General features: G+C 46.2%; 3 protein-coding genes and 1 long non-coding RNA gene across 11 annotated transcripts; 1 reads left to right on the forward strand and 3 right to left on the reverse strand.

Moving 5' to 3' along the window:
• The first annotated feature begins 2,156 nt into the window (after positions 1-2,156).
• LOC4344542 (protein STICHEL-like 2) lies at positions 2,157-7,436 on the forward strand. Of its 8 annotated transcripts, none has more exons than XM_026027503.2 (6): positions 2,157-3,639; positions 3,828-5,003; positions 5,119-5,335; positions 5,578-5,763; positions 5,919-6,128; positions 6,547-7,436. In XM_026027503.2, exons 2-6 carry the CDS (start codon positions 3,852-3,854, stop codon positions 7,179-7,181), a joined length of 2,400 nt encoding a protein of 799 aa, XP_025883288.1. In that variant the 5' UTR covers positions 2,157-3,639; positions 3,828-3,851; the 3' UTR covers positions 7,182-7,436. The 8 variants fall into 8 exon arrangements, with proteins under 8 accessions (XP_025883288.1, XP_066159441.1, XP_015649700.1 ...); XM_066303344.1 differs by having other exon boundaries at positions 2,157-3,400; XM_015794214.3 differs by having other exon boundaries at positions 2,157-3,131.
• A 1,136-nt stretch (positions 7,437-8,572) lies between these two features.
• LOC136351349 (uncharacterized) lies at positions 8,573-11,924 on the reverse strand. The gene is made up of 3 exons (XR_010734373.1): positions 10,703-11,924; positions 9,461-9,658; positions 8,573-9,065 (listed from the first exon to the last, which is right to left on the reverse strand). It is a non-coding gene; the product is annotated as an uncharacterized lncRNA (long non-coding RNA).
• A 1,491-nt stretch (positions 11,925-13,415) lies between these two features.
• Positions 13,416-18,089, reverse strand: LOC4344544 (MA3 DOMAIN-CONTAINING TRANSLATION REGULATORY FACTOR 1). The gene is made up of 4 exons (XM_015794215.3): positions 17,944-18,089; positions 17,552-17,849; positions 15,798-15,892; positions 13,416-15,579 (listed from the first exon to the last, which is right to left on the reverse strand). The coding sequence occupies exons 2-4, from the start codon at positions 17,814-17,816 to the stop codon at positions 13,789-13,791; spliced, it is 2,151 nt and encodes a 716-aa protein (XP_015649701.1). The 5' UTR covers positions 17,817-17,849; positions 17,944-18,089; the 3' UTR covers positions 13,416-13,788.
• Positions 18,090-19,575: 1,486 nt separating this feature from the next.
• Positions 19,576-21,203, reverse strand: LOC4344545 (fructose-bisphosphate aldolase 6, cytosolic). Its single transcript, XM_015794216.3, has 2 exons — positions 21,082-21,203; positions 19,576-20,817 (listed from the first exon to the last, which is right to left on the reverse strand). Exons 1-2 carry the CDS (start codon positions 21,107-21,109, stop codon positions 19,757-19,759), a joined length of 1,089 nt encoding a protein of 362 aa, XP_015649702.1. The 5' UTR covers positions 21,110-21,203; the 3' UTR covers positions 19,576-19,756.

Consider the following 21,203-nt stretch of genomic DNA (forward strand, 5'->3'; position numbering starts at 1 on the left):
TACGGCTGATTGCAGCGTGTGCAACTCTTTTTACATGAAGAGGAAGAAGAAGAGAGAACAGTGTTGGTTATACTGTACTTTTTTTTACATTGTTTTGCAATTAGAACAACTGTACCAGTTTGCTTAGTATAATTTTTTTTACTATTGTGCCCATGTGGGTGTCGAATGATGATTAGAATAAGCTAACCAGGTGAGTAAACAAATCTCTAATGTGTCTAGCATAATTATGAATTTATGATAGCCTTTTCAACGTTGGGCTCGGTTGTCAGCTGTGTCTGTTTGCCCCTGTTGTCTTAGCTCCAGCGTAAGCTAAACTGCTAAACCAAGAGTCAAACTAATTAAGGTCGAATCTTTTCAGACGAGACGACCTACTGTCACCGCAAGCTACACTGTTTGTCTTACCCCCTATACGGCTATACCTCTCTACACATTATGATACTATCTACTACTACTGATTTGATTATGATTAGAGACGTATCATCCACTCCAAGTGCAGATAACATAGTTAAAGTTATAAAGTATGAATACTTAAAATAACTTCGAAATGCTGTTTGACTGTTTATTAGCCACACAAACATTTTTACAGTGGATAATTAATCCTCAGTTACAAATGAAAAGATTAAGTTGGAGAAATGCATGATGAGCAGGGCCGGCCATGTTTCTGATGATGATAACCCGATCGATCAACTCTTGAATGATGCAAAGATCAAGAGGCTATCGTTCTGTCCTACAAGTTAATAAAGCGACAAATACAAATGCATGCTTGAGTTGATTGGATTCGAAGACTGTGCCATATGCATGTTGGACCATTGATCAATCACTAAACAATGATTAGAAAATCACCAAACAAGTCGCCGGAACCAACTAGTCTTGGTCCCCCCCCCCTTGTGGATCATTTCTACCGAATCCTTGTTAAAAGAAGAGAGAAACAGATTATGGTGTTGGAGTAGTTTCCCTGCTCAAAACCACATCGATTGCCAGCTGCTTTTATATCGGTGAGAACTGAGAAAGGATATAAGAAAATTCAGAACACATTAATTAATTATATCTGACAATGTTGTTATCATACTGATAAACTAATATAGCAAGAAAGCATTGTTGGCATGCGGCAACAAACACAAGTAATTTGCCTCTAGCTATATGTTTTGAATAAAAGCCACAAATCTTCTAAACCATACTCCTGACAAATTTTTAGTACACGACTGATTACTGAACATATTAAGGCCAGTTTTAGAGTTTAGTATACATATAAAAGCATGAAACAGATTTTCAAAGCTCACACATAATCAAATGACGTGTAATTTGATCAACTAATAACTTGTACTAGTACTCCTACCACCCTGATACAAACTTGTACTATGGGTTAATGACAAACATTTTCCGAGTCAAAAAAGTTAAATCACACCTCAGGCTACACGACAATAGTCCTATCTTTTTAGTCATCCTGTTGCCAAAATTCTATGACAGAGGATAAAAGAGAATCACAACAAAATAAAAAAAAGAAAAAAAACAAATTATTGCAGCACAGGTGGCAAGAGATGAAAAAAATCAGTAAAAAAAAAAAGCAGCAGCGGTGGGGTCACGGGGCCTCGCATGCCGCAACAGTAAATCTGACGACACCGCCACGCCCTTCGCAACGTCTCCCCCCACCCACGTCGCCCTCTCACTGACAGGTGGGCCCGGGGCCCACCTGTCATCAACCTGTACCCGCGCCACCGCCGCTCCACGCTGTCCCGTCCGTTTTACGGTTCGGGGTTGTGCCACGGACGGAGCCACGAAATGACGGAAACGCCCCTCGAATCCCCCGCGTATTTACGGGTGGGTGCCATCGTGGCCTCCTCTTCTTCTCCCTCCTCCCTCGGCCTGGACAGAAAACTCGTGGCTCGATAACTCGTTCGACTCGTGCCTAGCTCGGCTCGGCTCGTTTAAATTTGTCAACGAGCCGAGCTAGGGTTTTAGCTCGTTTGTTATAACGAGCCAGCTCGAGCTGGCTCGTGAGCTGCTCACGAGCCTAACGAGCCAAGCCCAACAGCCAAAGATCCCAGCTGCCCAATAGTCCAAAGAGATAATATGAAGCGGTCGAGCTGGCCCATCAAGAAAAAAAATAGCACTAGCCCTAGATGGAGAAACACACGCACGTGACTTGTCTACGCACTGTGATTCTGTGAATCCCAGATCCCCTTTCTACTCTAGCGCCGCTTGCTCTCCGCTCCTCACGCCGCCGCGCGACGAGAGCGCCGCTCGCTCCCCGCGTCTCACGGCGCCTTGCGCCGCCCGCCGACGAGGTCGCGTGTAGATTGCTCGTAGGCCATAGTGACGCCAACCCTCGCCTCAATCGGCCCCGCTGCCAGCCCTCGCCTCCGTGGCTTCGTCGGCATCAGTGCAACTACACCCCGAGGGAGCAGGAGTCAGGAGGGTGAACGAGACCACCCAAGCCATCATTTGTGCATCTCTTTCAAGATGATTATCTCTTTGCGTATTTTTATTGATTCCTCATTTGCATTTTTCAGTTCTGGAATGCCCCTTGATTTCTGTTGCAGTAGCGGTTTAATCCGGCCACTGAATTGCATTTGTTTTGCAGTAATCGATCAGTGCAAGCTAGTGATATATCATCATATCCATTTTCCTTTGAAATCTGTTGGTTTGTGAGCATTTGCCCTCTTCCTCCTCCCACTGCACACGCCACTACTCTTTTTCCTTGTTGTGGCTCACGAGCTAAACGAGCTGGCTCGAGCTGACACACGAGCCGAGCCGAGCCGGTAATCTAGCTCGTTATCCTAACGAGCTAGACCGAGCCGAGCCAGCTTGATATCCACCCCTAAGCCCGCCTCCTCCCCGCGCCTCCCGGGGCAAAACTACCCCTCACCTTGGCGCGTATTTACGTCTCTGCCACTCTAGTCTAGTCTCGCCTAGTCCCCCCTCCTGCTGCTTCGCTCACTTGCTCCTCTCGCTCTCTCTCTCCTCGAGTCTCCATGCCGTGCTCGCGCTATTAATGTGGTGGTGGTGGTGGTGAACGGAGGAGGGAGGGAGCGGCGCGCGGCCGTGGCGGTGGAGGTGGAGGTGCGGAAAAGCCGCGGCGTTGTTGTCTTGCGTCGTCGTCGTTGTGGTTGTCGTTCGTGTTTGGGGGGGAGGTAAATGCTTCGGTTCCGAATCCCCATCTTTCTCTTCCGTTCTTGCTGCTCTCGGTCGGTGGTGTTTGTTTGTTTGTCCTTTCTCCTGGATTCTTCGGCCTGCGTGCCACGTCGTCTGGAGCTGCGAAAATGTTTCCAATTTTCTTTTTGTTTTTTTGGTTCTATCTGTTCTTTGAGGTTAATTCCTCTATGGGGAATTGTGCGTCGTTTCCTCTCTTCTTCTTTTGCCCCCTTTTGCGAGGTTTTTGTACCGCCTGCGAGATCGTTCGGTATGTACTATGTAGGCCTTGAAATTCTCCATTTCTTTTGTTTCTTTTTTTTTCATGTTCTTGGATGCATTTTGCATTTGAGTTTTATTATGCTCTCCTTTGCAAGTTGCAAGGTTTTTCTATGGATGTTTGCATCCAGGCGCCCGATTGACTTCCATCTACAATCTGCAATTTTTTTCTTGGCTCCGCCTATCTCGGCAAGTTGTTTGCATGGCAATGCTGGTTAGGTAAAACCGCAGGTAGCGATTGTTTCTGCAGATTTTGCGTTGATGGTTTCTCTGCTCCTTGCATACAAGATCGAAAAAAGATTAGTTTTTTTGTGGAGTGTGCACCATGTTTGAAGATTGTGTTGACTGTGCAATGCCTAATTGCACATCCTTTCTCTACTGAAGACTGAATTGTTCCTCGTTATTTATCTGCATTGCAGCATAGTTCATTGGGGCCTTGCAAGATGATTGAGGGGAGGAGGCACTCCGTTGACATCCCGATTTCGAGGGCTCTACTGGCCGTCATGAGGTCCAGATCTCTGAGGGACCCTGAGACCAACTCGCTGGCCAAGTTCTCGGCGAAGAAGACCATCTGGGAGGGTTGTTCTCTCGAGGAAGATGACCTGGAGGGGAGCAATTATGGTAGGCACAGCTTTAGTTACAACATGTATGATCATCTCCAGAGGAGGAGGGAGGAGTTTGGGGACAGCGCGAGGTCTGGTCGGCTGGTGAACTCGCCGATCAACATCATCAAGGCCAATGCGAGGGTCAAGGCGGCGCTTCATAACCAGACCTGCTCCTCGGTGATCTCGGGGATGTCAAGGGCAACAAAGGACAGGGCATCCTCTTTGATGATTGAAGGAGAGCAATTGGGTCGGAGGGAGGGAGCTACATTTCAAGAAAGCGCGAGAAGTTTGCTTCAAAAGTACCGGCCCAAGGCTTTCTCTGAGCTGGCTGGACAAAATGTTGTTGCTCAGTCTCTTTCAAGTGCTGTTTTGAAAGGAAAACTTGCTCCAATCTATCTCTTCCATGGTCCACATGGCATAGGAAAGACATCTGCAGCTAGAATATTTGCCGCATCACTGAATTGCCACTCTTCAGGTGGGAACCAGCCTTGTGGGCACTGTGAGGAATGCATGGCCATATTCTCAGGAAACAGTAGCAGTGTGATAGAGATTGATGCTTCTAAACTGGATTGCAAATCTAGAGTTGCTGCCTTGCTGAGGAATGCCTGTGAAGTTCCTGCTTCTTCGCACTTCAAGGTTCTTATTGTGGATGATTGCCAACACATGGATAAGGAGGGATGGTACTCTGTCTACAGTAGCCTTGAAGGCATCCCTGACAGCTCAATCTTTGTGATGATCACATCTGACATTGATAAACTGCCAAGTAATTCAGTTGGATGGTGCCAGAGCTACAGGTTTTGCAAGGTAGACGAAGCAGAGATCGCCCTCCGATTGAGTAGGATTTGCATAAATGAAGGTATGGAGTTCGAGGCCGAAGCACTGGAGCTTATTGCTCGCAAGGCCAACGGTTCCATTCGAGATGCAGTTCAAATGCTTGACCAGCTTACTCTGCTAGGAAAAAGGATCAGCAAATCAGTAACATATGACCTAGTAAGTTAATCAATCAGCTTTTCTAGCCTTGAAATATTTACCACCATAAAATAAATTGCCTTGTTTCATATTCAGTGAACATACATCAACTTGCTATGCTGTTTTTTTTTTTCAGATAGGCGATGTCTCAGATGAGGAGTTGCTTGATCTTCTTAATCTGGCTTTTTCATCGGATGCTGCTACCATTGTCAGGAGGGCTAGGGAGCTTTTGAGCTCAAAGGTTGACCCCCTGCAGTTATTAGCTCAGCTTGCAAATCTTATCATGGATATTTTAGCTGGGAGGCACCAGTCAGATTCCCAAGAAGTTAGAAAGGTTACTGGTAAACATACATGTATGCTCCTTCCCTCCCAAACAAACTTTAAAATTGTACAATCTACACACGGATTACCTGCAGATCTGTTATTGTTAATGCCGAACATAACACTGCAATATGGAGTCCTTATCTTGAAGATAATTCCAACCTTTAAACATGACATATTAGCTTAGCATTATTATATATGATAATTATTATGCTCACAGTTCACATTAATGTGTCATACACATATCATCTAATCCTGTATCTTAACTTTACAGCGGCTGAAATTGATGTGCACAAACTTAGAAATGCACTGGAAATACTTTCTGAAACTGAAAAGCAGCTGAAAACCACAAAGAACCAGTCTACATGGCTTACAGCAGCGCTGTTACAGTTTAATATGAGAGAGCCGTACTGCCTAGATGATGCTGCAGTTTCAAGCATGTTCACAGAGAGTCAGACAGGTAAATGGCATTCTCTACTTCATATGGTATTACATTAGTGTCAGTTATTTTGTACCCATGGGGGTTAATCTGTTTCCTGTATAATATCGTTATGGAACGAAACTCTGATGACTGAGTCACTTTCTCATGCTCACTGAAAGCTATTTATTATGCAGATGATGGGGCTGCTATCTTGAAAGACGAAAGCTTAGATACCAGTTCTCATCTTTGCTATCAGAACAAAATCGGTTGTTTAGATATGAACTTAGGAGATCCAGATGTGCTCGAGACCATATGGATTAAGGCTCTTGAGAACTGCACGTCTAAACCACTTCATAGTCTGTTGAGAAAAGATGGGAAGTTGTCATCCCTGTACACCACTCAAGGTAATCCATGTAACTGTGTGTTGGATCCTTTTTCTTCTGTTTTGTTTGGGAGGCAGATTCATTTGTCATCTTATCTATAACAAGAACATTTCCATACTTCCTACTATGTTTCCTGCTGATCCATCATACGTCTTATTCAGCCAGTTGATCAATGTTGCTTTCCAGAAAGCACATGTTTGTCTGAACTGATGTATGATGTGTCATGTATAGTAAACAGGTATATCTGTGGATAAGCTAGTGTTCTTGATAAGGTGGCAGATAATTGTCAGTATGCTTTTAACACATATCTTCCCATAGTTCTGTAGTAATTGCCGTTCAGCACTGGCCATGAATCCAAACTGCATGTTAGTAGCATCATTGCATGCCGGCACTGCAGAATTTTCAAGTCGAACTCATTCTGTTTAATTTTGGATTGCAGGTGTAGCAGTTGCTGAGCTGCAGTTCTGCCACCCCGAGGATGTACCTACAACAGAGAGCTTTTGGAATCCATTTGTGGTTTCTCTGCAGAATTTGCTAAAGTGCAATGTGGATATCAGGATCAATCTTTCCCCAATCTCCACCAGCAACAGAGTTGTATCCAAGAATTCATCAGTAAGCCTGGTCATGCAATCCAGAGAAGATCAGGAGACAGAAGATCCAGTTGCCGCAGGTTGCAGAACAGTAGCTTCATCAAGAAAAGAGTGCCCTTCTCCACTCGCGGTGCAACCAAAGGAGAAGCCGTCGCACATTCTGGGGTGCCTCCATGCTACAGATGGCGACGCGGTGGATACCGAGTCGAGGATCTTGAGCTATCAGAAGATTTCAGTCATACCTGAAGCATCCACTCCAGGAAATGGTTCCTTCAAAGCTGGAGGGCACACACCAAAGGTTGACGAAGCCAGAGCTCGCCGAGGCTGTTTCTCGAAGCTTCTACAGCGCCGTGCTGGTGCTCCTTATCAAAATGGAGCTTTGCCTCGCAGGGGACTGTTCAAATGCTGTTTCTGCAAGATCAGACCAGACTGCAAGACGAAAGTGGAAGAAACTGATGGGTTCCAAGGGCACAGTAAAAACTGAAACAAGGGTTGATGATCAAGATGATGAATTTCATTTGGTTGAAGCTGACTACAAGTTGTCCATTCTTGTATACTGTTATTTTAGATGGGCTCTGGGTTAAGATCACCTCAGTTTAGATGAAAGTATGTGAATCTGTTAACTGCATCTCTCTTGTGAGTTCTGACACAATAGATGCGCATCACTGACTGAAATGTTTTGAACATCTCTGGTAGTAGCTCAATGATTGACCATCAGTTGGATCACATATTCACATCCTATTTTGCCTCGTTGATAAACTATGCCTTTCTTTATCTGAGTTAAATCAATCATCAAATCATGGTGTAAATCAACTGCAGTTGCAGAGATGGTCCATGTTACTCATCTGGACTGCTGTTTTTTCGCGGCGGTCGGATTAACTTTCCTGGGCCCCATATATCAACGGGCCCAGCGAAAATGGGCTTCACGTAAGTCCAAAGCCATGCGAAGCTCCAAGCCCGTTGACTGGGCCGCACGTAATCGAAATCCAGTTGCGGCCCAATCATTGTGGCCCACAAGTCAGAATCCCGTTAGGCCTAATATGGGCCGCACGTAACTCCTACTCCCGTTATTGGGCCTCTTGAAATCGAAATCCCGTTCTGGCCCAATATTTATGGGCCTCACGTCCCAACATATATATAGGCCTCACGGAATCGAAATCCCATTCTGGGCCAATTAGTATGAGCCGCATTTAAGTCTGAATCCGATCTTACAAAAACTGCATTCTTTTTTTTTCCTGCAAAAAAGAACAAACTGAAATCTTCTTTCTTCTTTGATTCAATTTATCATCTAGTCACTCTCCATTAAGCCACAAAATTAAAGAAAACTCTTCCTGTGATTGCGCGTGCCAGTCCACTATTTATTTCCGAACAAATTGCACCGACGATTTATATACTGTAAAGCAAAATTGCGTCTTTTCCTTGGTTCTTTTTTACCTCCATCAAGCTCGAGATAGAAGATCTGCTAGTCGAAATCAACGACGACTGAGATACTGCAAGCAAATACAGCAAGGAAGCCAAATTTACGTAAAGGAATTGTTAGCATTCTCAGCAAGAACAAGTACAGGCTAGTTGCGGAAGAGTGAGACAAATAAATGATCAACCGCGCACACGCCACAAATACTATCAGTCACCAGCCAATGTCGCACACACTCGCGCCGTGCCACCGTCCATAGTTGCAGAATGTGGCATTTAATTACACGAATCAACTTTATGAATCCATTCATGTTCTCGGAGCAGCAGCAGGGAGGACAAGAGAGGTTGAGGAAGAAGCACCAGATATACTAGAAGTATAAGCGCGGCGCCACGCCGCGCGCAGCTGCGCACACAAGGATATGATTAACAGCTTAAGCAAAGCTACTGTTAAACATATAGCTATTGTTGACCAAATGTTGCTATGTAATTTTATTTAGCTTTCAAAACACATCTATGTGTAACATAATGCCAATATCTTGTACACCAAAAATAGAATCATTACATAGCTTCTTAAATTAAACAAAGTTTTAGGAAACTATCAGGGCTAGTTGAACAACATGGGCCTAACAAAAATAAGTCCACATGGTAACCTTTTTTCCCAACCAATTCCCGTTCCCCAGACATACAGGATGTAGGACCATATGTCTCGTACATTCATAGTACCAATTGCTCATATAAAAAGAAATTACAAATTAAAAAATTTGGAAAGTAAAGATGCTATAACGGAAAAGGGCTCTATTGAGTTAGCTAATATAGAGGCGACCAGCCCAATATCATCAAGTTTGAGAATTAGTATAAAACCCAAAGAACACAATTGCTTGCACTTAGAAAAGCAGTCATTCAATTCTCTGCTATGCCAGCAACTCCAAAGTCCTTACATGGAGCACATCCTTACCTGCAAGCAAGAAGGCACAACTGAATTAGTTTGGTATGGGAATAATTTGCAGAAGTAAATAAGATAAATAATTAAAAATAAATAAAGGAGGATAGGAGTAGAATATATTAGCTAGGTAATCCATGCAAGCCATGGAACAACAGAGATCATGTATTCTATGTGGGACAACAGAGATGTATTTTTCAACAACTCTTTTAGGACCTATGCACATATAATAAGATACACGATACATAAAGCAATTTGGGATCGATCTAATATATTAGGGCATGTAGGTAAGCAAAAGGATTGCAGCAAACCATTTGATTGTACACCACTTTTGGTAATTCGCCCTAGCAACCAAAAGTAGGTATTTTCTAAGCTTCTATCTGCGATATTATGATGAGAAAATTAATTACCTTTTATGGTGCTTCGTACATTGCTTTTTCTTACCCCTGCAAGAGAGGTGAGGAGATCAAGCAGCAACCACAAGCCATAAATCGGTTGCTTACTGATCAAGGGTCTGCGATCATCCAATGAATGCTTTGAAGTAGGAGTATTGTCAAGGACTGTAGATCTGGTTAATAATAAAGTCAAGTGTGGCAAAACACCATAACCTATAAAAAAACAGGCCCTATTAAGCTCTAAAAGAACCTAATCCAATTTTCAGTATGCAATGAACGTTAGATGGTAATAGATCTTCAGTTCCAATTGAGCTTTAACTGTCAAGCTAGGCATGAGAGCCTTATAGACTTTAACATGTTCTGAAAGGATGCGGCTCAATGAGTTATAATTTTATTTATAGTTTTACAAAGTGCAACATTGTAGGACAAAATAAATATTAGGCCCTTCAATTTTCGCTGTCAGTTTCATGTGTTATGATAGCATCAGGGAAATGCTAGGTAGTTCTGCTCTATATATGAAAATTACAATTAAAAGGATGGCTATTGACTGATAAGAGCGTTAAATCACAGTTCATGTTCCATTTTTCCAAAAGAACAATTCTGTAAGTATGTCTACCTTTTGAAAGCATGCTTGTTAGCATCACAAGTAAGACCAATCACTACATCTGGCCTCACATAGATAACCCAATTAACCAAATACAATAGTGTAAAAGATAATGCAGATAATCTGCCTAACCAAAATCCAGGTTCAAGGAGCTCATTCACATTCAGAAAAGTTGTATATCAATGAACCTAGAGCATGAAAAGCCTAGTAGGATACTATAATGAGCCATGCAATTTTTTTTAACAAGAAACAGACTAACACGAGGCACATACAGTGGTCCAATAATAAAAAAAAGAACACCACCGAGAACAACTGAACAAGTCAGCATAAAAACCACCAGAACCCACAATAATTCAATACTTTCCTGCAGTTTGAATAGGTAAGATGCAGTCGAACAAAAAACCTGAATGATTGCATCACCGCCGAGGCAGTAAAACATGCACATAAAAAACTCGTCACTACCGCTTTGCTTTGGGATTTGTTAATTCAAATTGCTTTGCAATCGACCAAAATAACAGCCTCAAGTGTTCTTAGGAACACGTTCAGGAAAAAAAAAGGTTTAGGAACTTCCAGTACATCGCAAGAACCTGGTTGGACAAAAAGAAACTTCCAGTAGTCTGAAGAATAAAGACTCCATAAAACTCATCACTTACACAGATACGGCAAGGTCGTCGTCGCCGCCCGCAACGCTTAATCATGGGCTGATGTCTGCTGTCATCCAACCAATGCGTCCGTATTTCGGAAGGAGGAAGAGCCGACAACAAAACTTGAGCCACAGCGAGTTGCAATCGTCCGGCCCTAGACCGGGGCCAATCCGGCGACAAGGTGCCAGATCCGGCATTCCCCGAGGACGGCTCAGCGTCGGGAGTATGGGACGGTACAGACTGCAGCCATAGGGTTGATAGGTAGAAGGGGCATCGGCTAGCAACGTCGACCGGGAGGAAGAGGACCGCCGGTGGTGGGGTGGGAGCGACGGCGGCAGGAGGCACGGGTGTTGGGGGGGGGGGGGGTGGTGGAAATAGGCACCTGAGCGGGAGGACGACATGGCGCGGGGGGTTAGGGGTGGTGGGTAGGGCGGTTGATGGGGCCGCCGGCGGCCTCGCTTTCGTCCGCTTTGAGCGCCCACCGCCGGCTGCTGAGGCCTTCGCCACCTTGCCACATCCGCTGGCCCTGCTCCTCGCCGCTGACCTTGCTCGTCAAATCCGACACCCCACCGAGCGGGGCGAGAGGGCGAGAGAGAGGAAGCGGCGGCATTGGGGAGATGAAGAGTACGGGCGGTGACGACGGCTAGGGAAGAACGAGGAGGCGGCGGTGGCGCATGAAGAAGGGGCTAGGGAGTACCGGCTCCGACGGGCGGCGGTCGCGCGGTCAGCTCCGCCGCCACCTCAAGCCCTGATGGACGCGTCCGCCTTCCGTCCCGTCGACGTCACCACAAGGGGAGGGGTAAGGAGGGAGGAGGCACCGGCGGCAGATCGTGGTGTGTGTGGGCATGCGGAGGCGACGGGTGACGGTGGCGGCAGCGGAACCCCTCGCGGGGAAGGCCCTCCGCCGCTTCGTCGTCCGAAGCTATCGCGGCCATCCTCCTCCGTCGCGCCGTCTCCTCCGGCCGCCAGATACAGCGGCGGCGGAGCTGGATCCAGCCGTGGGAGGGCCGGATCTGGCTACGGCGGCACCGGAGACGAGGCCACGAGCCGCGCCGTCGCACGGCCTGCAAGGAGAGGCAACGGAGAGCGGGGGGAGGACGGACGACGTCGGCGGCGGCGGGTGGAGGGCGGACGACGACGGAGGTGACTCGGGGAGGGCGGACGGAGGCGAGGGGAGTCCCGCGCCGGCGCCAGCGCCGAGCACGGGGCGTGGGTGGGGCGGCGGCCGCGCGGTGAGGGAGTAGGGAACAGCCCGTGGTTAGGGTTTGGGGTATAAGTGGTTGTTTTTCGAAAAAACCCCTTAGTTTTTAATATTTACAGCTCTACCCCTAAAACGGAATTTTCTCTTCTTCACATTGTATATTTGTGAAATAGGAGGGCTTTTTCGCAACAAACACAACGGGTGTGAACCAGTCCAAGGACGTATACGATATTTCGTGGAAATACAAGGACTTTTTTGCAAAATATCCTTTTAGTCAAACCGGCTCCAACCCGCGCCCAAAAAAATCGTTGGACCGGTGACCGCTTACGAGCGGTCACGCAGGCGTACGCGAGGAGCCGGAATGAGGAGCGACGTGTAAACCATCCAGATAACCAAAAAAAAATTCATAAAAATGAGAAAAACAGTGGGGTTAGGGGAGTTATTGATTGATGATTCACACCAGAATGACGCATACGCTAGCACATGATGGCTTCAGCATTCAGGACAAACAACATATAGGAGCGTTTTGGTTTAATACCAAAATATTGCCATACCAATTTTTTTGGTAGTTTAAATAGTAAATGTGAAGATTTGGTTTGAAGCCAAATGTTTGGTAATACCTATACTTAATTTGACACAATTCTAAAATATTCTTCGCCACAATTTAAAATTTGGCTCTCAATTGGCATAAACTAAACACACTCATTTACAGATCTATCCTACTAAAATATTGGTAGTGCCAAAACTTGTCTAGAGTTTGGCACTACCAATATATTGGTAGGGTACTAAACCAAACTAGCACATACTTCTTCTGTTTTAAAATAAACTAGTTGCCTAGTATTTAATTGAACACATCCTAATAATATAAATCTGAACAGTCGATATCTCTATAAAGATTCAATTGGATAGTAGATAGCTAGTACATTCTTTTTGGTAAATTGGAACCATGCCATTATAATTTTTTAAAGTTTGAGATATGCCATTGATATCTCAATGACATATAGGACCCACATAAGTCAATGACATGTGGGTAAGGATGGTATATCTCAAATTTTACAAAATTATAATAGCATGGTTCCAATTTTCCCTTTGAACGGAGGTAGTACCAATGCTGAGGAAGAAATAGGGTCTTTCTGCTCGTTCATCGCTACAACCTTGATGCCTTTGTCGTCACCTAGCTGCTCGCAGAAGCCTAGGATGCTTGGAAAATCCTTGGAAATGAAGATGTGATATACCATTGGCATGTTGATTGCGCCAAGATGCAAAACAGTACAGCTGGCATGTTGATTGCGTCTTTCTGATGATTGATATACCACTGACCCAACAGCCCAACAGATATGATTCACTGACACAATGTTGGTGCCAATCCAATCCCCATTGTAAAACCAGCTAAACAAAGCGCAACTGTGCTCTGTCGCCTTGATCATCACAGAAAGACAATTAACATCTACTCCTAGTATTTTTTTTTTAAAAAAGAACACATCAAGCTACTTATCGCTGCAGGCGAGAACGTACAGTAAATGAGGTAAGCAACAGATGCAAATGCTGAGGCAGGGAGCAACTTTTACATGACGGGGGTTCTTTTCTCTGTTTTTACTTGTGAAGTAAAAAAGGGTCTATGGGGGAAGTTAAAAATGGAATGCAACTAACAACAGCAACGGGTGTGTCAGAGGTGAAAGATCTAGACACATAAGCCACCACAACAACCACAAGTAAGAGGGGCTCGCTCCGCTACCTACACGCGCAAGCACAACGACAAGCATCAGAAAACGCAAATGAAAATCATCAACTTGGAATATCTTGGATGCAGCAAATATCACGGCATGTGCCTTCTTGCTTCGTTGTTCATCGGTCCGGTCCAGCTTGATGCTTCCTGCTCACTCATAACATTGGTTCAAGCTGAAGTAGCGACGCCGAATGAGGGTAGAAGCCATCCGCTCTTCTTGGCATGCTCCACATAGGACAGGAACTTCTCCCTGGCATCAGGAATATCGAGAGCCAGATCATCAAGCCCATCCCTCACCCTTGAGAACCCCTTGGTCATCTGGTTGATGGTGATGATCCCTTCACCAAAGCACTCCTGCAGCAGACCGAGGATCCTGTCGTTCTTCTTTTCCATTGCCATGACAAGCGCCTTCTTGACCACCTCATGATTGAAGAACGGCATGTGCAGCTCGCGGATGCAGTTGCAAGCTTCTCCTACATCGCCTCCGCTCTCGTACTCCTCCAGAAGCTTTGCTATCTTGTCCTTTGTGTCCTCCACAACCCATCCTGTCCCACCGCCCCAGCATCTCAGAAGCCTCTCTCCTGCATGGCGGGCAGTGGCAAGGGAGCGCGCCATGTTCAATGTTTCAGCCCCGCTGCAGTTTGGTGGAAGCTTGCCGCTTATCTCATCTAAGTTCAGAGGCGCAAGCACATCATCAATCACTGCTCTGGCTAGGAACAGTCCCAGCTCATCTGAGGCATCCAATATATCAAGTGCGGTATCTTCTGCAGATTCAAGAAGCATTATGAAACCCTTGACAATGTCTTCTGTTGAGAACAATTCCATGCTTAATGAGGATAGAAGAATTGAAGCCATCTCTTTCTCCCTGTTTTTGCGGTCCATAGCAATTGTTATAAGCTTCTTAATAAAGACGGGGTTGTACTCTGGAGAACCAAGCTCTTTGAGGCTGCGAATAATCTCAGGTACATCATCAGAGAGAAAGTACTCATGAATCATAGAAACAGCCTCTTTCTTGTACCTCCTCAGCTTCTCATGTTCATCATCTTGGACATCCCCATTGGCACCTACATGTACAAACGAAGAGTCGAGCCATCCTTCAGAAACTGCTTTTGATACCAATGTCTGGAATTGAGATTTTGCAGATGGTATATCAAGAGATAGGTCATCAAGACTATCTACAACACGAGAAAATCCCTTCATCATCTGACTAGAGCTTATCAGCAATTCCTCAGATGCTTCCTTCAGAAGCTTGACAATAAGAGCTTCTGCAGTTGGACTCTCCATTCCAAGAGTGAGAGCTCGCTTGACAACCTCATGGTGAAAAAATGGCACTGCCAATTCTCTGATGCACCTACACGCCTCAGCTGTGTCACCATTCTTAATATATTCCTTAAGAAGATCAGTAATCCTCAACTTTACAGCGTCTACTGTGGTGCGAGTTGAACCACCCCATCGCCGTTCAAGCAACTCTGCATGGTGGGGTGCTGAAAGATAGCTCTTTTCTGCAATCTGTACAACTTGCATCCCCTTTGAAGACTCGGAGAGACTCGCTTTTTCCCTGCTGAGAAAAGCAGGTGGCAGAATGTCATCAACAACAGCTCGTGCAATGAAAAGAGCAAGAACATCAACCGCGTCAAGTATGTCAACAGCCAAGTCATCAACAGCCTCTAGCAGCATCACAAAGCCTAGTCTGATTTGGGTAGAACTGATCACATCACCATAAAGAGATGATAAAAGCACTGACGCCATCTCTTTCTCCTTGTCATGCCTATCCATTGCCATGGAAACAAGCTTCTTGACAAAGTAACGGTGGAAATCATCATAACCCAACTCTTTCAGATCAGAAGCAGCCAATTTAACATCACCAGTGCTGAAATATTCCTCAATAATTGGGGCAACAGATTTCTTGTAGTCCTCTACTGGGGTTGAAACAGGGGCTTCAACTAGTTCATATGGTTCCTGATTACCAGAAAAAGAACATGAATGTCCATACGTCTGGCTGGACTCTAACCACATATATTTAGACAATACTGGATACAAGCTAGATGTTTACCAGTTTCTCCAAAATAGCAGGTGTCAAACAATTCATCGGTACATAAATGTGCAAGTGGCTAGAGTTCATCGATACATAAAAGTGCAAGTGGCTAGAGTACATGGTCAAGACCATTAAATATTACCTCATCACTGTCATAGTTTGGGTCATTGCGGTCAAGGCATGCATCTGTGTCTGTATCTATAAGTTTTCCCCAGGTACCTTTGCCACCAGCACCATCTGAAATAGAAGCTCAGCAAGTCAGATATGAGAGAGAGAGAGAGAGAGAGAGAGAGAGAGACTAATCTTTGGCTCAGCAGAAGTAGAGATATAGATGTAATGAGAACAATATTGGAGAGTGCAATAACTTTCCTGGTGAAATTGTGTGTAGAATCCCAAATACACTAACTCATTGGAAATTTAGAACTAGCAGAGAATGGACACTAGAGAGTATTGTAGTGTCCTAAAAATCATAAAACCAAACTACTGATAAGGGGGATGAACTGAACATAAGAAATATTTTTATGTACTCCTGCATTCAGCGAACACCCACCAGCAAAAGGTAGGTTAGTTAAGCATAAATACTATAATGACAACCTTTGACCGTCCTAATCAATGGACAGTTCAGATGCCTTCCCTAATTAATCAGCATAAAACTCATTTATAATCATTGCCTTGAGCCATCACACTGGAGAAATTAACATGTAACATTATGCAGTCTCCTTTTGCCAAAAACTACAATATACAGAAGTATACAAGATTTGATGTTACTAAGCGATTCAGTTTATGCATATGTATAGATGGGGACTAAATGCCGTCAACTAGAATTGTCAACTGAAATTATAAGAATAATTCTTAATAAACATAGTCCAGACAGAGAAGGCAATCCCCACCCTATATGATATGAGAGTCCCACAGATAGCTCAAAATGGCACACAATTTTGTAAACAACACCAGGCAACCATTACTTGATAAACTAGAAACTCCTCCATAATAATTAAAACTGCATTAAGCTAGCAAAAAGATACAAGCAGAATGAGGGGGGAAAATCAAGTGTGTTGACGTGATAAGAGATGTATAGTGGCAGATGGACGTCCTGTCGCACATACATGACAAATCAGAGATATGAACTGACTGAAAGTTGTTATCAAGATCAAATGTGTACAATCGATGCCTTTATGATATGGCACCTCCAATCCTACTAGCGATGCGGAAAGAACATACTAGCGACAAAAAGAATCTCACGAGTAACAGAATAACTAATCCAACCAACTAATCAGAAATTACTAGATGCCCAAATCATATAATTGTCGTGACCCAACTAAATCCTCCTCCTATAGGTAGCTGAGAGAAACACCAATCAACACGCACACGGAATCCCATATTTGCATGCAGGAGTAACCATCAACACACCAAATATCTGATTACTAACCAAAAACTCAAAATGCAATACTTCCCTACTTAAACCATGACATTCCACAAATTCCCTAAGCAAACATTCAAGCACATTCATGTTTCCCCTAATCGATTTAATCAATTCTATATATGAATATATATAATAGACAAATACCACAATATATACCTACTAAATATAACTAAACCCAATACCATGAAACACTAACTCACACTACAACTGCACTGACATATTTCTCAAATAAACATTGGCAACTATATCAACCTAATGGGTAAAGTCACATTCCAATCATCCTAAACAAGACGCCACAACACTCAATATATGGATAAATAATAATCAGCAGGTAGCAATGATAATTATTAACAATAGCAGCAGTGGTCACATCCTATATCCTAATCAAGCATGCCAAATCTCTAGAACCACCACAACAACAGTAAGGAAGGCAATAAACCGAGCATAAATAGATCAAGCCGGAGCCACCTCACCTTTCTTCACCTTAATGGTCTTCCCGGAATGCGACCGCCGCACGTGCCTCACCCCACCCCCACCCCCACCGCCGCCGCCGCCCCTGGCCGCAGCCGCCGCGGCGGCGGCGCGCTGCTGCTCGTACTGCTGCAGGAGCGCGGAGGTGGAGCCCCCGGTCGGCGAGCGCGGGGAGGCGAGCGACAGCGTCTCGGCGTTCTGCACCGCGATCCGCAGCTTCTCCCGCTGGTCCTGCGTCAGGAACCCCTCGTTCCTCGGCGACGCCATCCCCACCTCAACTCCTAATCCCACCACCACCACCTGCACCCAAAAAATTACACCACGCATCAGCACCGGCCGCCGCCGAAATGGGGACTCGAATCCGCCGCCGCCTCCGCGGCGGAGGTTGCCGTACCTAGGGTTTCGGCCGCGGATCGAGCCTGAGCCGCCGCCGCCGCCAACCCGTGCGCGAGATTTGTGCAGGCGAGGCGAGTGGTAAATTTTTTTTTCTACGCTCCTTTTTTTTCCCTTTTTTTTTCTCTCCGAGCGAGTGAGTGAGATGAGAGAGAAAGGATAGGGAGGGTGGCATTTTATACGGAGGCGGATTGGGATTCGGGGGGACACGTCGCCCGCCCGCGCCCGACACGCCGTGGGGCTCACGTCTCGTGGGCCCCGCATGTCATGGGGGTGCGCGTGTCCTGTGGGCTTATCCTTTTTCTCGGCCCGCTGGTTTTTTGGTTTGGGCCGGCTGGCCGGCCGCTCATCCCTATCCTCTTTCCACGTGGCACTGCCAGCCTCACCTCGTGTCTCACCACACGTTTCACTGACATGTGGGGAACATGATACGGCGGACCCACATGTCAGTGAGTGATGGGGGTGTTTTTGAGGAGGTGGATCGGGCCGTGGGAGTTAGGGTTTTGGCCGTGGGGGAGGAAAGGGGATTAGGATCTTCTGCGGCGGTGGTTAATGGTGGGTGCGTGTGTGTTTTTCTGTGGGCGGTGGTTATGAATGATTGGGTGGAGTGGATAAGGGGATGAGATTCATGAGAATGACGCGTCGGGAATAGTCAAGCAAGATTCAGTGTGCACCTGACCTGATCTGACGATGAGATCAACCACCTGATACACACGTGATTGTTGATCCATGATCTCATTAGTGGTACCGTCTATTCAAGGTACAGACAACTGTATGTGCACCTAAAAATTTTATCATCTTTATTGGGAGAGAAATTCCCAGTTGTTTGTTTCTTCAGCTGGGAATTTTTATTTACAGTGATGATTGACTCTATCTGAGGTGTTGTAGGCTTGCCCATTAGGACACCCACAATGGTTATCTATAGGCTTTTTACAAGAGATCTATGTCAGCATATTTTCCTACTTGGAAGAGATTAAATGAAGAGAGGAGCAAAGCTATCTTACTAACCTAGAGATAGTTTATAGAGAAAAACGAGACAATGTATTAGAGAGCTATAGATACCCATGTAGACATACTATTGAGGTGGTTTACTATTAATTTAGTCTATTGCTGACATGTACATGTTTTATAGATAGCACCTTATTTTACCATTGCGGGTGCTCTTAGTATGCTCTACTAGTGGTGTCTCTTGAGCTTATCCACAAATGAAGTGCTAGTTAAGCAAAGGTTTGATTGATAGCGCCAGCTTTTAATGGAGGAGGTAACGGCGGCAGGGCAGATGCCGACTGGTTCTTGTTCTGCAACTGCAAGCCCAATCAACTACACCATACTTGGGCTGTCTCACCTGTCGTATCTGGGCCGTGTTATAGGCCGGCCTGATTAATGGCCCAGTAGTCAGCTCAGAACTTTGTTCAACTTAGATCACTGTAAATTTGTACAGGCAACTCTGTGCACCTAAAAACTGACGAGATCAGATCAACTTCAGTGAAAAAAAAGGGTACTAATTCTAATTAATCTTTGTTATCTGATACTCTAATCAAATTAACCACAAGTATAACCCAGATCAAAGTGACAGAACCAAAATCGCATTGTCCTGGAATCATCAGGTAGTACTCCACTTTTTAATTCACTGTTAAACAGCAGACAAAATCACTTTGAATTCATTTCAAAATTCAGAACCAAAACAAAACACTCGCTAAACAAGACCAAGCAAAAATCAAAATCAAATACGCGACATTGCGAGAGCATAGAAGCAATCGCAGCTTATTGTTACACTACATTATAAAACAAAAATATCAATTCGTCATAAAGCCTCAGTACTTGTAGTCCTTGACGTGGAGGTTCTCGGAGACGCCCTCGCCGGCGGCGGCGTCGCCGGCGTACGCGCCGAGCGTCGCCTGGGAGTTGGCCCTGCAGCGGGCGAGCAGCGCCGCCTGCGCCTTGCCGACGTTCTCCGCCTTGCCGGCCCACGCCTTGAGCGTGCTCTGCTGCAGCGCGCGGCCGAAGGAGAAGGTCAGCGACCATGGCTTCTTGCCCCTGCTCGCCACCTGGTTCATGGCGTTCAGGTTCCTCGTCGCCTCCTCCTCGCTCTGCCCGCCGGACAGGAACACGATGGCCGGCACCGCCGGCGGCACGGTGCGGAGGAGCGCGCGGACGGTGTGCTCGGCGACCACCTCCGGCGGCGCCCTGGCGGCGTCGGAGCCCGGCGTCACCATGTTGGGCTTGAGGAGGGTGCCCTCGAGGAGGACGTGGTGGTCGCTCAGCGCCTTGTAGCACGCGGCGAGGACGCGCTCCGTCACCTCGGCGCAAGCCTCGATGCCGTGCTCGCCGTCGACGAGGATCTCCGGCTCGACGATGGGGACCAGCCCGTTCTCCTGGCAGATGATGGCGTACCGCGCGAGGCCCTGCGCGTTGGCGTCGACGGCGAGCTGCGACGGCCTGGACGACGCCCTGCCGATGCTGAGCACGGCGCGCCACTTGGCGAACCGCGCGCCGGCGGCGTAGTACCGCCTGCAGCGCTCGCCGAGGCCGTCGTGCCCCTGTGTCGTCGTCTCGCGGTCGGTGCCGGCGAGCTCGACGGTGCCCTTGTCGACCTTGATCCCGGCCAGAACGCCGGCGGCGGCGAGCACGTCGACGAACGGCGTCCCGTCGCGGGTGCTCTGGTAGAGCGTCTCCTCGAACAGGATGACGCCGCTGAGGCAGTCCAGCGCGCCGGGCGCCGTGAACAGGAGCTCCCGGAGCGCGCGGCGGTTCTCCTCGACATTCTCCACGCCGATGCTCGCCAGCCGCTTCCCGATCGTGCCCGTCGACTCGTCGGCGGCGAGGATGCCCTTCCCCGGCGTCCCAATGTACGCCGCGTTCCTGATCAACTCATCTGAAAAAAAACAAAAAAAAAACCCATAAATCATTGATCAAGAAGCAGAAACGCATGGCTTACTCATCGAATCAAGAAATGCATGTGTTGCACAAGTGTTTTTTTTGGATAATGGAATATAAATCCATCTCCGCCTTCGCTGAAACGAGCTACAACCAATTATTACACCAAATCGCTCAAAACGAGTGCAACTCAAAGAGAACTTAAAAAAAAACTTTTCCAAACATAAAGCGAACACAAAATCATAAACGAAGCTTACTGTACCCTTGTACTTGCCGCAGTAGGCCGACATGATTGACAGATGAGAGAAACGAAAGCTTCTTGGAGGAGAGGTGATCAGAAGGAAGAGGAAGAAGAAGAAGATGCAGAGATGGCGGGAATGGGAT

The sequence above is a fragment of the Oryza sativa genome, chromosome 8 (genome assembly GCF_034140825.1).
Source record: "Oryza sativa Japonica Group chromosome 8, ASM3414082v1".
Classification (NCBI taxonomy): Eukaryota; Viridiplantae; Streptophyta; class Magnoliopsida; order Poales; family Poaceae; genus Oryza; species Oryza sativa.

Excerpts from the sequence above, each read along its gene's own strand:
- LOC4344542 (XM_066303343.1), top strand. The coding sequence starts at position 3,852 with ATGATTGAGGGGAGGAGGCACTCCGTTGACATCCCGATTTCGAGGGCT. Across the intron at positions 5,004-5,118 it reads AATCAGTAACATATGACCTA|ATAGGCGATGTCTCAGATGA; the intron begins GTAAGTTAATCA and ends TTTTTTTTTCAG. Across the intron at positions 5,764-5,918 it reads GTTCACAGAGAGTCAGACAG|ATGATGGGGCTGCTATCTTG; the intron begins GTAAATGGCATT and ends TTTATTATGCAG.
- LOC4344544 (XM_015794215.3), bottom strand. The coding sequence starts at position 17,816 with ATGGCGTCGCCGAGGAACGAGGGGTTCCTGACGCAGGACCAGCGGGAG. Across the intron at positions 15,893-17,551 it reads GACCATTAAGGTGAAGAAAG|ATGGTGCTGGTGGCAAAGGT; the intron begins GTGAGGTGGCTC and ends CTTCTATTTCAG. Across the intron at positions 15,580-15,797 it reads CAAACTATGACAGTGATGAG|GAACCATATGAACTAGTTGA; the intron begins GTAATATTTAAT and ends TCTGGTAATCAG.
- LOC4344545 (XM_015794216.3), bottom strand. The coding sequence starts at position 21,109 with ATGTCGGCCTACTGCGGCAAGTACAAGG. Across the intron at positions 20,818-21,081 it reads CTACTGCGGCAAGTACAAGG|ATGAGTTGATCAGGAACGCG; the intron begins GTACAGTAAGCT and ends GTTTTTTTTCAG.